The 13,927-nt window shown below is 43.5% G+C and overlaps 2 protein-coding genes across 2 annotated transcripts in view; both read left to right on the top strand.

The window, feature by feature from the left end:
* The window catches only part of LOC140410838 (4-galactosyl-N-acetylglucosaminide 3-alpha-L-fucosyltransferase 9-like), a 48,195-nt gene that overhangs the window by 1,384 nt on the left and 32,884 nt on the right, over nucleotides 1–13,927 (top strand). The gene's annotated exons all lie outside the window — the stretch shown is intronic.
* LOC140410837 (4-galactosyl-N-acetylglucosaminide 3-alpha-L-fucosyltransferase 9-like) lies at nucleotides 4,854–13,144 on the top strand. Its single transcript, XM_072499532.1, has one exon. It carries the CDS (start codon nucleotides 4,869–4,871, stop codon nucleotides 5,937–5,939), a length of 1,071 nt encoding a protein of 356 aa, XP_072355633.1. The 5' UTR covers nucleotides 4,854–4,868; the 3' UTR covers nucleotides 5,940–13,144.

The raw sequence follows: 13,927 nt of genomic DNA, 5'->3' as shown, positions 1-13,927 counted from the left end.
GAGAGCAAGGAAAGTCTACATTAAACTGCATTTATTTCAATGCAAGGGGCCTGACGGGCAAAGCGGATGAACTCAGGGCATGGATGGGCACATGGGACTGGGATATTATAGCTATGACTGAAACATGGCTAAGGGAGGGGCAGGACTGGCAGCTCAATGTTCTGGGGTACAGATGCTATAGAGAGGATAGAACAGGAGGTAAGAGAGGAGGGGGAGTGGCGTTTTTGTTTAGGGAAAACATCACGGCAGTACTTAGAGGGGATGTATCCGAGGGTTCGCCCACTGAGTCTCTATGGGTGGAACTGAAAAATAAGGGAGAGATCACCTTGATAGGACTGTACTACAGGCCCCCAAATAGTCAGCGGGAAATTGAGGAGCAAATACCCCTGCAGAAAGCACAGCCAGTGTCCGAAATGGGAGGCCGCAGTGCTCCCCACACCAACTCCTACCTCCTCTCGCAGTTGCCTCAGCCAGCACGGCGGCTTCACAATTTTGTACAGCTCATTAGAAACACGCTGTCGGGAAATCAGCCCATCTGGGGCGCAGAATCGCTGAGGCCCCGGAGAATCGGTCGTCAGGGCTGATAATGAGATGTGTACTGTATTTCTGGATCCGATTTTGGCATCGGAGCCGATTCTCCAGCCGATCGCGTTTCGCGATTTCGGCATGATGTCACAGAGAATCCAGCCCAGGTACCGGTCTTACCCTAAATAATTGATCTGTCGCCACTGAATCCACATAAACTTTAGCTTGTAGCCCTTATCACAGAAGACGTTCCCGTATTTTCTTTTCGGTTTGGGCAGTCCCCCTTCCCACACTTGAAAACTCTCAGCCCAATTCAACTTGATTTCTTTGAGCCGATCGCGGCTGAGAAGGCTTGGTCCTTCACCCATCACTGTTATCACTGGGAGTTGGGTAGACTGTTGTCCATAGCTTACAAGTACCATTGTAATGCCTTTTATTTTTATTGCTTCTCCCATATAAGTCTCTAAGTGCTCTTGAAGTTCAATGGTTGGACTCCTTCACTTAGGTACTGAAATGAATTCTCATCCATCATAGTGACTAATGGCCCGGATCCACTTCCATCTTAATAATAATAATAATAATTGCTTATTGTCACAAGTAGGCTTCAATGGCAGCACGGTGGCGCAGTGGGTTAGCCCTGCAGCCTCACAGCGCCGAGGTCCCAGGTTCGATCCCGACTCTGGGTCACTGTCCGTGTGGAATTTGCACATTCTCCCCGTGTTTGCATGAGTTTCGCCCCGACAACCCAAAGATGTGCAGGCTAGGTGGATTGGCCATGCAAAATTGTCCCTTAATTGGAAAAAATTAATTGGGTACTCTAAATTTATTTTTAAAAAAGTAGGCTTCAATGAAGTTACTGTGAAAAGCCCCTAGTCACCACATTCCAGCCCCTGTTCAGGGAGTCCGGTATGGGAATTGAACCCGTGCTGCTGGCCTTGTTCTGCATTACAAGCCAGCTGTTTAGGCCTCCCATTTACCCAGAGCATTACAGCAATAGGACCTATCTTGCCTGCCTTTAGATTAAACAGAGAGTGAATAGCAGAATCACTGGTGCTAAGCTCTTTCACAATGTATTTTTGTAACATCATGATTGATCAATTAGTTGCTGACCTTGACTGCATTCCTCTTGTGACAATAAAAACATTGGGCGTCATTCTCCGACCCCCCGCCGGGACGGAGAATGGCCGCTGGCCGCCGTGAATCCCGCCCCCGCCCCCGCCGAAGTCTCCGGTACCGGAGATTGGGCGGGGGCGGGAATCGGGCCGCGCCGGTTGGCGGGACCCCCGCTCAATTCTCCGGCCCGGATGGGCCCAAGTCCCGCCCAGAAATTGCCTGTCCCGCCGGCGTAAATTAAACCTGGTATTTACCGGCGGGACCAGGCGGCGTGGGCGGGCTCCGGGGTCCTGGGGGGGGGGCGTGTGGTGATCTGACCCCGGGGGGGGTGCCCCCACGGTGGCCTGGCTGCGATCGGGGCCCACCGATCCGCGGGCAGGCCTGTGCCGTGGGGGCACTCTTTCCCTTCCGCCTCCGCCACGGCCTCCACCATGGCGGAGGAGGAAGTGACTCACCCCACTGCGCATGCGTGGGAAACTGTCGGCGCCCGCTGATGCTCCCGCGCATGCGCCGTGAAACTGTCAGCGGCCGCTGACGCTCCCGCGCATGCGCCGCATTTCCGCGGCAGCTGGCGGGGCAACAAACGCCATTTCCGCCAGCTGGCGGGGCGGAAATCCCTCCGGCGCCGGCCTAGCCCCTCAATGTTGGGGTTTGGCCCCCAAAGATGCGGAGCATTCTGCACCTTTGGGCCGGCGCGATGCCCATCTGATTGGCGCCGTTTTTGGCGCCAGTCGGCGGACATCGCGCCGTTTGGGGAGAATTTCGCCGATTGTCTCCTTAAACTCACATGATTCAGGAGTGTGGTTAACTCATTATTGTTAATATTCCATTTTAAGCATTACAGATTGATTGCCTATTCTGTAGCTTGTAGCTGAGATTGTTTCCTGCTTCACAGCGATTTCAGTGGTTTTGGTGCCATGGTGTCCTATAGGTTCCTTCCCTAACTGGTGAACAACACCATTTAATGCGCTCTGCAGGTCTTATGCACCTTTTTCAGCACTTTCCACGGCCATCACTATCTCCATTGCTCGTTTCAAATTTGCCTTGGCCTCTGGAAGCAATCTGTGTTGAATGATGTTGTTCATGCCACAGATGAACCTGTCCCATAACATGTTGTTTAGGTTGGCTCCAAAATCACAATACTCCATGATTGCTTCAGTCTAACAATGTAAGTTGTGATCAAGTCACTTGCGGCTCCCGCCCTCAAATTCAATTTGAATCTCTGGAGTATGATTGATGGTTGAGGGTGCAATTGAACATTTATTGAATCCATGAGCTCACTAAATTATCTGGAGTCGGTCTCACTTGGGGCTGTAAGACTGCAAATAAGGTTTTAGGCCTGAGTTCCACAAGGAGAATTACTTTGTGTTTCATCTCCTCTCCACTTTGTTTGCTTGGAAATCATATCCAAGGCGCTCAACTTATTGTGTCCAGTCCTCCATGGAGGTGTCAAATAGGTTTATTCTGGTGAGTACTTTATTTTCTTAGACTTCGATTGAAACATATTACTCACAGGTGTTGGGTCAGAGGTAGTGTCAGGATAATTTATCCTCGTCACCAGATGTAAAGGTGCACTTTCACAGATGTCATTTGTGAACACAAAAGGTGTTTATAAATGAGAATTGGACAGCAGTCTCATGGCTATAGCAAGCTCCCAAAATGTTGCTTTGCCGAAGAACCTTTCTCACCATGGATTCCAAACACTAAGTCCCGATTGGTCACACAGGCCATGTGACCCTTACTCTGCTGTGTTGCCCTTGAAGGGACAATCACCATAGATAAGCTCCTAAATAATGGATTCTAGCATTTTCCCTCTGGCCGATGTTCGACTAATTGGCCTGTAATTTCCTCTTTCTGTCTCCCTTCTTTCTTGAATAATAGATTTACATTTGCAAACTTCCAAGCAGATGGGAGATTTTTATAATCTAGGGAATTTTGGAAAAATTACTATCTCTGCAACCACTTATTTTAAGACCCTAGGTTGAAGTCTATCAGAACCAGGGACTTGTCAGCTTTGCTTTTAACATTTTTCTCAGTACCCTTTTCCTGATACGAATTGATTTCAATTCCTCCCTTTTTCAACTTCTTGCTTTACAATTATTTCTGGGATGTTATTTGTGTCTTCTACAAAGAAGACAGACACAAAACATCTATCCAGTGCTTCTTCCATTTCCATATTTCTCATTACTAATCACCAGACTCGCCCACCCCCCAGAGGACAAACACCCACCTTAGCGACCATTTTTCTTTTCAAATATCTGTAGGAACTCTGTATGCTTATTTTAATATTTCTAGCTTGCTTACTCTCTTATTACTTTTCCAGTCATTCTTTGTTTTACTTATATCTGTCCAATCCTCTGACTTGCCACTAATCTTAGCAAAATTATATGCGTTTTCTTTCAATTCCCTGCTATCTTTAACTTCCTCACTTCCATGGATGACGCATCCTTCTCCTCAAATAATTCTTTTGAACTGGAATGCATCTTTGTTGAGTGTTATGACATATCTCCTTAAATATCTGCCACTGCATCTCAACTCATCTATCGCTCAGCCAAACGTTCCCAGTTCACGTTGCCCAGCTCTGTCTTCGTACCCTTTATTTAAATTTAAAACACCAGTCTTAGATCTACACCTTGCTTATTCAAAATGAGTGCAAAATTCAGTCATGTATGATGACTGAAAATTATGAGCCCATTAATTAATCCTGCCTCATTGCACATTAGCTGGGGGCCCTGCCAAGCAAACTCAGCTGATCGCCTCTGATTGGCCAAGAGCATTAAAGGAGGCAGAATTTCTGCCCCAGTTTCCTTGATCACAGGGAAGGCCGTTGTCCAGTTGATGTGCAGTAACCCCATCATCTACCTTCAATTCTATCCTATGGCTCTATGAAAGGTGCAATATAAATGCAAATCTTTCTTTCCTTTTATTCCACAGTGCATTGTAATGTTGACAACATTATCATGCTCATTGTTGTCTGTGTTTGATTAGATCCTCTTACTATCATTTTTCTTCATTCTTTTTGTTCACTTCTTTCCTAAATTGAACTCTCATTTTAAGCTTTCTCCTCTTCCACTCTCTTTACCTTCTCTCTTATATCTCCAAGCTAAATCTTCCTCATTCCATTCAGAAAGCTGTGTTCAAACATTCTGGATCTTGATGCAGTTAATTGGAAGAGAAGCTGTGCTTCCAGGATCCTAATAGTCTTAATCTTTCCCTTCACAGGAGACATTATGACATCAATTGGTAATACAGGCATTTTTCGCATCCTGTTAATATCCACCATCTGTTTGGGCTGTTTTTTAGCCATGTTGTTGCTGTATGTCCAACCAACAACCAACTGGATTTATACTCCATTGGAATCTGCCAAATCGATACTCGGTGTGAAAAAGCCCCTTGTGAAAGTTATTGAAAAGAATGAAACTATTGTACTCATTTGGCTTTGGCCTTTTGGTGCAAAATTTGAGCTCAATTCTTGTGGATCTGAGTTCAACTGCCGTTTAACTGCAGATAGAAACCTCTATAACAAATCTCATGCTGTCCTTTTCCATCACCGAGACATGAGTAGAGACTTGTCCAATCTGCCCAAACAGCCTCGGCCAACATTTCAGAAATGGGTTTGGATGAACCTGGAGTCACCTACCCACTCTCCAAAAAAGACTGGACTCGACCATTTCTTCAACCTGACCTTGACATATCGTCATGATTCAGATATCAAAGCGCCTTATGGGTCTCTGATAATAAACAGAGTGCCATTAGATTTTAAACTGCCTAAGAAAAGCAATCTGGTGTGTTGGGTTGTAAGCCATTGGAACACTAATCATGCCAGAGTGAAGTTCTACAATGAATTCCGCAAATACATTAATATCAACACTTACGGTCAAGCCTTCGGGAAACGTCTGGACAATCACAAATTGATGCCTACCATATCTAGTTCTAAATTCTACCTTGCCTTTGAGAATTCAGTACATGAAGATTACATAACTGAAAAGCTCTACAATGCTTTGCGTGCTGGCACCGTGCCTGTGGTCCTGGGGACATCTAGAAAAAACTATGAAAATTACATTCCAGCCGATTCTTTCATTCATGTGGATGATTTCCACTCAGCTAAAGAACTTGCGGGTTACCTGCACAAACTGGACGGGAATGAAGATTTGTACATGACCTACTTCAAATGGAGGAAACACTACTCAGTGAGGAATCCGTTTTCCTGGTGTGAACACGCATGCCACGTGTGTGAGAATGTAAAACGGTATCAAGAATATAGATCATGTTCCAATTTGGAGAAATGGTTTTGGGACTGAACTCAAAATCACATGTTATGGGCGAGGCGTTTTCAGAACCCCAAAATGTATCATGGAGTTCAACCAACCTCTCCCTTCAATGGATTTGTTGCTTTTCCTAGCACATGGCTTTTTCCCTAGGTGTGGTATTACAATTATGGACAGGTGGGTTTTCAAACATAAAACACTGTTTATTCCATGAACTCAACTTAACATCTCAACTAAACATTGGATCTCTCATTGAGCTCCACCCACTCTATGGCATCACTGTTTTCTTAAAGGTACATTGCTTAAACAACCAGTTCTTAAAGGTACTCTCGCATGACACATCCCCCCAAGAAAAAAAACCCCATCAACTTCAAGATGGTTTCATTTTTCACTTTTGCACCATCCACTAAGAAATGCACACATTAAATATACATTTTTATTTAAAGAAAACAACACACGCAAACAGGTATAATAATATAGTCCATTTTTCTTTGTTCTTCTTCCTCCAACTAAAATGGTTGATAGACTTTTTCAACAAAGTCTCTGCACGATCCATCCATTCCTCTACTCCTCGGCATTTCTCTTTAGAATCAGATACTTTCGTTCAATCTGACCACAGAGTCCCTTGCAATTCTCCAATACACGAGCATTGGTGATCACAGCTTTCAGGCAGTCAAATGCCTGTTGAAAGTCCGCTGTCCATTGAAATTTTTTAGGTTTCTTTAGCAACTCCATCAGTGGAGTAATCACGCCACAAAACATTTGCACAAAGGTTCGATCAAATTCATTCATGGTAAGAGATCGCATTGCCTCCCTTTGTCTTGAGGGTATCGGAAACTCCTCAAGAAAAGTGATTCGGGCTTCTCCAAATTCACTTTCGGCTAGGTTCATCACCAAACCCGCCACCTGAAGTTGATCGAAGAACTCCATACGATGTTTTAAATGTTCTTTCCATGTCTGGAAAGTGGAAATAAAAGCAGATTGTCCCACTTTCTCCATGCAATCCTTCAATGGTGGGATAGAATAAGAGTCCATTCTTGTAACTGCATTCACCTTTTGATAGTCCAAACACAACCATTGGGTACTGTTTGGTTTAGGTACCATCACTATGGGTGAGCGCCATTGGCTGCAACCCACTTCAATTATGCCATTTTTAAGCAGACTCTCAATCTCTTTGTTAACCTGTGCCAATTTTAAAGGATTAAGTCTATATGGATGTTGTTTGATAGGAACAGCATTTCCCACATTTACATCATGTATAGCCATTTTAGTACTTCCCAATTTATCTCTACAAACTTGCCCATGTGATATCAATAACTCTTTCAAGTCAGTTTGTTTTTCCTCTGGAAGGTAACTTAATTTATCCCAATTTTTAAGAACATTCTCATTTTCCAATTTAATTTGAGGTATGTCAAAATCACAGTCACCTGGATTTGGTTCGTCACTTTGAGTTAGAATCATTAAAACCTCCTTTTTCTCTCCTTCCCTTTCAAAGTACCTTTTAAGCATATTCACATGACACACTCGGTGAGCCTTCTATCTGGTGTTTTTTCCACATAATTCAGCTCACTTAATTTCCTTTCAATCTGAAACAGTTCACAAAACCTAGCTTTTAAAGTCTCCCCTACCACTGGTATCAACACTAAAACTTTATCCCCACTGGCAAAACTACGAACTTTGGATTTCTTGTCCGCTACCCGTTTCATCACATTTTGTGCAATTTTCAAATGTTGTCTAGCCAATTCACCTGCTCTATTTAATCGTTCCCTAAAATTTGACACGTAATCCAATAGTGGAATTTCCGATTTCTCACCCACCAATTTTTCCTTCATCAATTTAAGTGGTCCTCTTACCTCATGACCAAAAATTAGTTCAAAAGGACTAAATTTGGTAGACTCATTAGGTGCATCCCTAATTGCAAACAAAACAAATGGGATTACTTTATCCCAATCCTCTGGATAATCTTGACAATAGGCCCTCAATATTGTCTTTAATGTCTGATGCCACCTTTCTAACGCTCCCTGCGATTCTGGATGGTACGCAGTTGATTTAAATTGTTTTATTCCTAAGCTATCCATAACTTTGAATAACTTTGAAGTAAAATTAGTTCCTTGATCCGATTGAATGTCTGTGGGTAGTCCATATCTAGTAAAGAATTCAAGCAACTCCTCCACAATCCTTTTAGCTGTAATATTACGTACTGGAATGGCCTCTGGAAACCTAGTAGACACATTCATTATAGTCAAAAGATATTGATTCCCACTTTTTGTTTTAGGAAGCGGTCCTACACAATCGATTAGGACCCTTGTAAAAGGTTCCTTAAATGCTGGAATGGGTATTAAGAGCGCTGATTTTATCACTGCTTGAGGTTTCCCTATCACTTGACATGTGTGACATGATTGACAACATTGAACTACATCTTTCTGTAGTCCAGGCCAATAAAAATGTTTCTGGATTTTAGCTTGAGTTTTCCTTATTCCCAAATGACCTCCCACTGGTACCTCATGTGCAACTCGCAACACCTCCTTTCTATACCCTACCGGCAATACTACTTGATGAACTTCTGCCCAGTTTTCATCCGCCTGCATATGAACAGGTCTCCATTTTCTCATCAAGACATCATTTTTACGGTAATAACACTCTGGTATACTCTCAGATTCCTCTTCCGTATATGCTTTCTAATATATCCGTTTTATTTCTACATCTTTCTGTTGTAACTCTGCCAATGTTCCTGAACTAAAAATATTCACCTCACCCTCCACCTGTTCTTGTTCTTTTTCAACCATCTGGTCAAAAATCGTTTCTGTTAATTGCACTTTAGCTTCATCTTCACTCTTTGATTTCTCCTCTTGTCTTAACCTGTGACTTTGCGACCTTGTTACTCGACAATCCAGAAAAATCCCAGGATATTCGTCCTTCAACCCTTCAGTTGACTGATTTTCCAATGGCTGATTAACCACAGTAGGCATCACTCCCACCTGCGATCCAGCTATATCATCACCCAAAATAAACTATCTTGTCCAGGAATACAGTTTATCTATTACTCCTACTACCACTTCACCACTCTTCACTGGACTTTCCAACATTATCTTATATAATGGAACACTACTCCTCTCACCCTGAATTCCACATGTCACCACCTTTTCTGGCACCATTCTTCGCAAACTACATAATTCCTCATCATTACCATTAAAGATTGACTAGCCCATGTATCTCTTAAAATTGTGACTTCTTTACCTGCTTCAGGCACTCGCTCATATGCACTTAAGATGGATTTCTTCACCTCCTCATACTTTCCAGATACTTCCTCCCATAGTGATGCAAACACTTCACTAGCTCTACCTACCAGCTTTGTTTGAATCAGTAACACCCACATGTCCAGTGGCCATTTCATTTGCTTAGCTACCTTCTCAAATGAAATGAAAAAGGCTTCCACTTCCTTCTCGTCAAACCTTGGCAATGCTTGGACATATTTAAATAGATTCCCACCAAGCCTTCGACTATGACACTCTTTTTCACTATCCTCATCACTATCATCCAACTGTACGTTTCCCTTTACGTCTGCCAATTTTAACTGATTGTTATGTTTCATGGCCATTTTCTGAAGTTCAAACTCCCTCTCTTTATCTTTTTCCCTGATCTGTATCTCCCTTTCTTTTTCTTTTAGTTTTGCTAGGGCTATTCTTTCTTTTATCCTTTCTTCTCTCTCTTTTTCTTTGTCCTCTCTTCTCTTTCTTTTTCCTCTCTCTCAATCTCGTATGCCAGCCACTTTAATTCTTTCTCATGTTCCATTTGATTAATTTGCAACTGAATTTTTGCCATTTTCAATTAGTCAAACTCTATCTCAGGCAACTTTAAATGCTTAACCACCGCCATAATTACCTTATCTTTTGCAGTTAACATTACCTGACAAAATGCGAATATTCTTGCCAAATCTAACAGTCTGTTTTTCATTTCTGTCCGTAAGGTAACGTGTAACATTCACCACCCCCAAAAATGTCTGAGCCTCTGAAAGAGCCATTGTTCACAACACTCTCCCCATTTAAACTAAAATACCACACCGGAAAAGCAACAATCCTTCACTGTCTTTAAGTTCACAAAAGCCAATCCAATAGATAGACTTTTATTCCCCTCGAGCCCCCAATTGTTATGGGCGAGGCTTTTTCAGAACCACAAATGTATCATGGAGTTCAACCAACCTCTCCCTTTAATGGATTTGTTGCTTTTCCTAGCACACGGCTTGTTCCCTAGGTGTGGTATTACAATTATGGACAGGTGGGTTTTCAAACACAAAACACTGTTTATTCCATGAACTCAACTTAATATCTTAAATAAACATTGGATCTCTTAACTCCCCTTACTTCAAAGATAACTCAGAAAATATTGCAACAGTAAATAATTCCTTAAAATGTTCCTTCAAACTTCCAAGAGACTTAACACCTTTAAACAAAATCACATCAGGTTAAAGGCTTTACTTTAAATCACCCAAATGATCCAGGCATAGTCTTTCATGGCAGAAATCCAGCTCACTGCAAAACACAGACACACACCCAGCTCTTTTCCAAACCAGAACTTCTCAAGCTGCTGTCTCAAACTGGCTTTCTCCTTTTAATCAGCTCACAGCAAAACCAGCCAGGCACTTTTCAAAACTGAAACCAAACTGCAAAATCAAACTGCAAAATGGCTGACCTGAGCTCTACCCACTCTATGACATCACTGTTTTCTTAAAGGTACATTGCTTAAACATCCAGTTCTTAAAGGCACTCTCGGATGACTCACATCACTGGTAAATATCACGGATCATGAGCAATTTCTATCAAATTCAATTGACTTCTTTCTCCAAAAGAAAATATTTTTGATTAATTCATTTGTTTAAGCAATAGTAACTCGACAACCTTACATCTTCCCTGGTGATGTGAGAATTCATGATGCTTCTGAAACTGCAGTAGTTGGATTCCGAGCATCAATTTCTCGTCTTAAATTGACCTGTGCTGGAAAATAATGGCTTTCCAAGGTGAATGATTTTATTTAGGAAAAAAATCACACTGTCTTTCCCCTGCTATTGCCACTTTTAAAAACATTTTAGAAAAAGATAAACTGTATTAGAAATTATCGAGAAAGTGTCCTGAAACAGATTTTATAGCTGATCAGATATATTAAAGTTATAGTGCCCTATTCGAGACAATCTTTCACTTGGAATTATCTATGAAGGTGGTCTGAAACACATATTGCCATTCTGTGTGGCGTCTCTATGAACCCATGCAATATCACCTCAAGAAACCCCAAAGGGTTTACCTTAGACCCCCTCCTTCTCCTCAACTACATCTTCTCCTTTTGGAATATGAATGGAGATGCAGCAGAATTTCCTCCCTGATATGTGAGCAGAAATGCTGGTAGGCATTTGCATAATTTTGTGCCACCAGCCAGTGCCCTGGTTTGTGGACATCATGCCCAATTTCAGGGTCTCCCCTCCACAATGACATTCCAACAGCTGTGACTGTTTATTTCAGATTTTGTAAAGTTGCTGCGAGGGAGCCTCAAAATGGAGGCGCACTCTCCCTCTCTCTTTCCTTCGTCGGTGTGATGACTGGACGATTGTAAGAAATTGGGTTATGAATATAGTGGACAATTTAAGGGTTAAACACTGGCAGAGGAGGTCAGTGATGGGAGGAGCTAAGAGAGCTCAGGGACATTTTTTAACAGCTGTGGGGGGAGAGGCACTGAGCGATATTGTGAGAAGCTGTGAAGAGAGACAGTGGCTGGAGAAAGGCTTTTGGAAGTGAGGTCTGGGGCTGGATTCTCTGATTTTCAAGCTATGTCTTGATGCTGGCGTGAGAACGGTGGCGTTTTACGACCAAAAATTTGACGTAAACAGCCACCGATTCTCCATCTGGCTGGGGGCTAGCAGGAAGGCAGCGCAGACCACCCGGACCTAACTGCCGATACGGCACGGATAATTGCCGGATCCATGGCCACGCATGCGCACGGTGGCGGTCTACAGTGGCCGCGCCGAGAAACATAGCGCCGGCCGCGCGTGGTCCCGGCCTGTAAAATAGTGCCTTCCCATTTGGCCGGCTCGCGAGCCCCGGACCACCCCCCAACAGTGCCCCCAGCCCCTGCCAAAGTCCTCCCTGCCCGCGGATTGGCCCTTCCCCGACTGTGACGGGCTGGACTGAGTCCACAGCCGCCAGGCCGAGTTCCCGACAAATGATAGCACACGTGACCGACGCCATCGGGAACTCGGCCGGTTGGGGGGGGCGGAGCTTTATGGGGAGGGCCTCAGGCAACATCCTGAAACTGTCGATACGGCACGCGGCTGATGTGTTAGGCAGGTCAGTTCGGTGTGGACTACAGTTGATGCAGCGATGCAAGTAACAGACCTCTACACTGTAGAAGATCCAACACGGTTTTATTGACCGATAGAACTAACATACATATTTAACTGTGGGTCAACACTATACTGAACTGACTGGAGACCTTGTACTAGCCTGACCAGACTCACTAGCTACCACATGGTGTTTGCACTGTGCTAGCTCGTGGACTCGGACTGTCTCAGTGGTTGGGTCCAGAGAGAGCGGGAAACCTAGTGCCCTCTGGCTTTATAGTGGTGGTGTCCTGTCTGGTGATTGGCTGCACTGTGCTGTGTGCTTACTGGTCATCCTGTGTGTCAATCACTGCCTGTCCGCACTTCATTATATACATGCGTGGATATTATGACAGCGGCGTACTCCTAGAGTATGCCGCTTAGCGGCGCCACTCCCGATTTCATCGGTAACATTGATTCTCCAGCCGATCGTCCCTGATCTCTGATCTGGCAACTCTTGCTTTTTTTGGGACCACAGGTTGAGGCAGAAACGCAATGAGTTTGAGAAAAGAGAAATTGAGTTCCCATATGCTTGACTCCGAGTCCATACTCCTTTTCCAAGTAAGATACTACTTTAAAAACAGAGCAGCCTTCTCCGGAGACAAGGGAAAGACTGAAACAAATCAAGTGAAGCAGCCATTTGAAGACCTTCAGATAGAGTAAGAAGAGATTCTCAGAATGTGCACTGTGAGACATGTATCACTTTAAGGCCTGCATGTTTAAGCTATATTTAGAGCTGCATGTGTATGATCTTGTTTTTTGATGGGAAATTGAATCGTAATTTTAAGGTGTACGGGTGTGGCTGTTCTTTTCGGGTTTGAAGTTAAACAGGTTTAATATTGTTATTCACAATAAAGTTTTGTTTTAAAAATGACTAACCTGATTTCTTCATGGAATCATGCCTGGAGTGAATCGATCTTTTCACAGTCTTTTATCTTTAAATATTTTATTGGAAGCATTTTCAAATATATACATAAGAAAGAAGAAAAACCAAAACCAACCGCGGCAACAGCAAACAGCCACAACATCCTTACACCCCTCTCAAAAATCTCCCCTACTCTCCCGGCTGCCACTCCGGTGCCTCCCCCCCATTTTTTAACTGTTTAACAGCTTCCTTACCTTGCAGGTCAGCTGTTAGTTTCGGGAGTTCAGTTCCGGGAGCAGGCCTATTGGCTGAGTGTAAATCAGGAAGGATACAAAAGGTTTGGCTGACGAGCCTTTAGAAACGGAGTGCTGGAAGCAAACAGAGTGTATCTGAGTTTGGGTAAGGCTGAGTTCGGGTAAGAGGTGAGTGAGGGCTGTGTTTTTTGGAGTTTGGTGTTTGGAGTTGAGTTTCCAAAAAAAAAAAAAAAAAAATCCAATTAATTAAGTAAATTAATTAACTAGTGAAGGGAATTTGGTGCTCATCTTAAGGAGGTGCAGAGAAGCAGACCTGTGAGGGAGTCTCGGGAGCAATTACATCACAGCCAGCAGGTAAGCGATTGGCTTGTGACTAGTAAGTGATTTTTCTCTCTTTGACTTTCTCTTAGCTGTGTAGTGTAGTTCAAATTTAACTTCAGGTTTAAGTCATGGCAGGAGAGCTCAGACCCGTGTCATGCTCCTCTTGTGAGATGTGGCAAGTCAGGGAACCTTCTGGTGTCCCTGACTCCTTCATCTG

Source organism: Scyliorhinus torazame, chromosome 4, assembly GCF_047496885.1.
Source record: "Scyliorhinus torazame isolate Kashiwa2021f chromosome 4, sScyTor2.1, whole genome shotgun sequence".
Classification (NCBI taxonomy): Eukaryota; Metazoa; Chordata; class Chondrichthyes; order Carcharhiniformes; family Scyliorhinidae; genus Scyliorhinus; species Scyliorhinus torazame.
Note: the sequence above shows the minus strand (reverse complement) of the source record. Positions and strands in the feature narration are given on the sequence as shown.

Coding starts and splice junctions, on each gene's coding strand:
- LOC140410837 (XM_072499532.1), top strand. CDS start 4,869: ATGACATCAATTGGTAATACAGGCATTTTTCGCATCCTGTTAATATCC.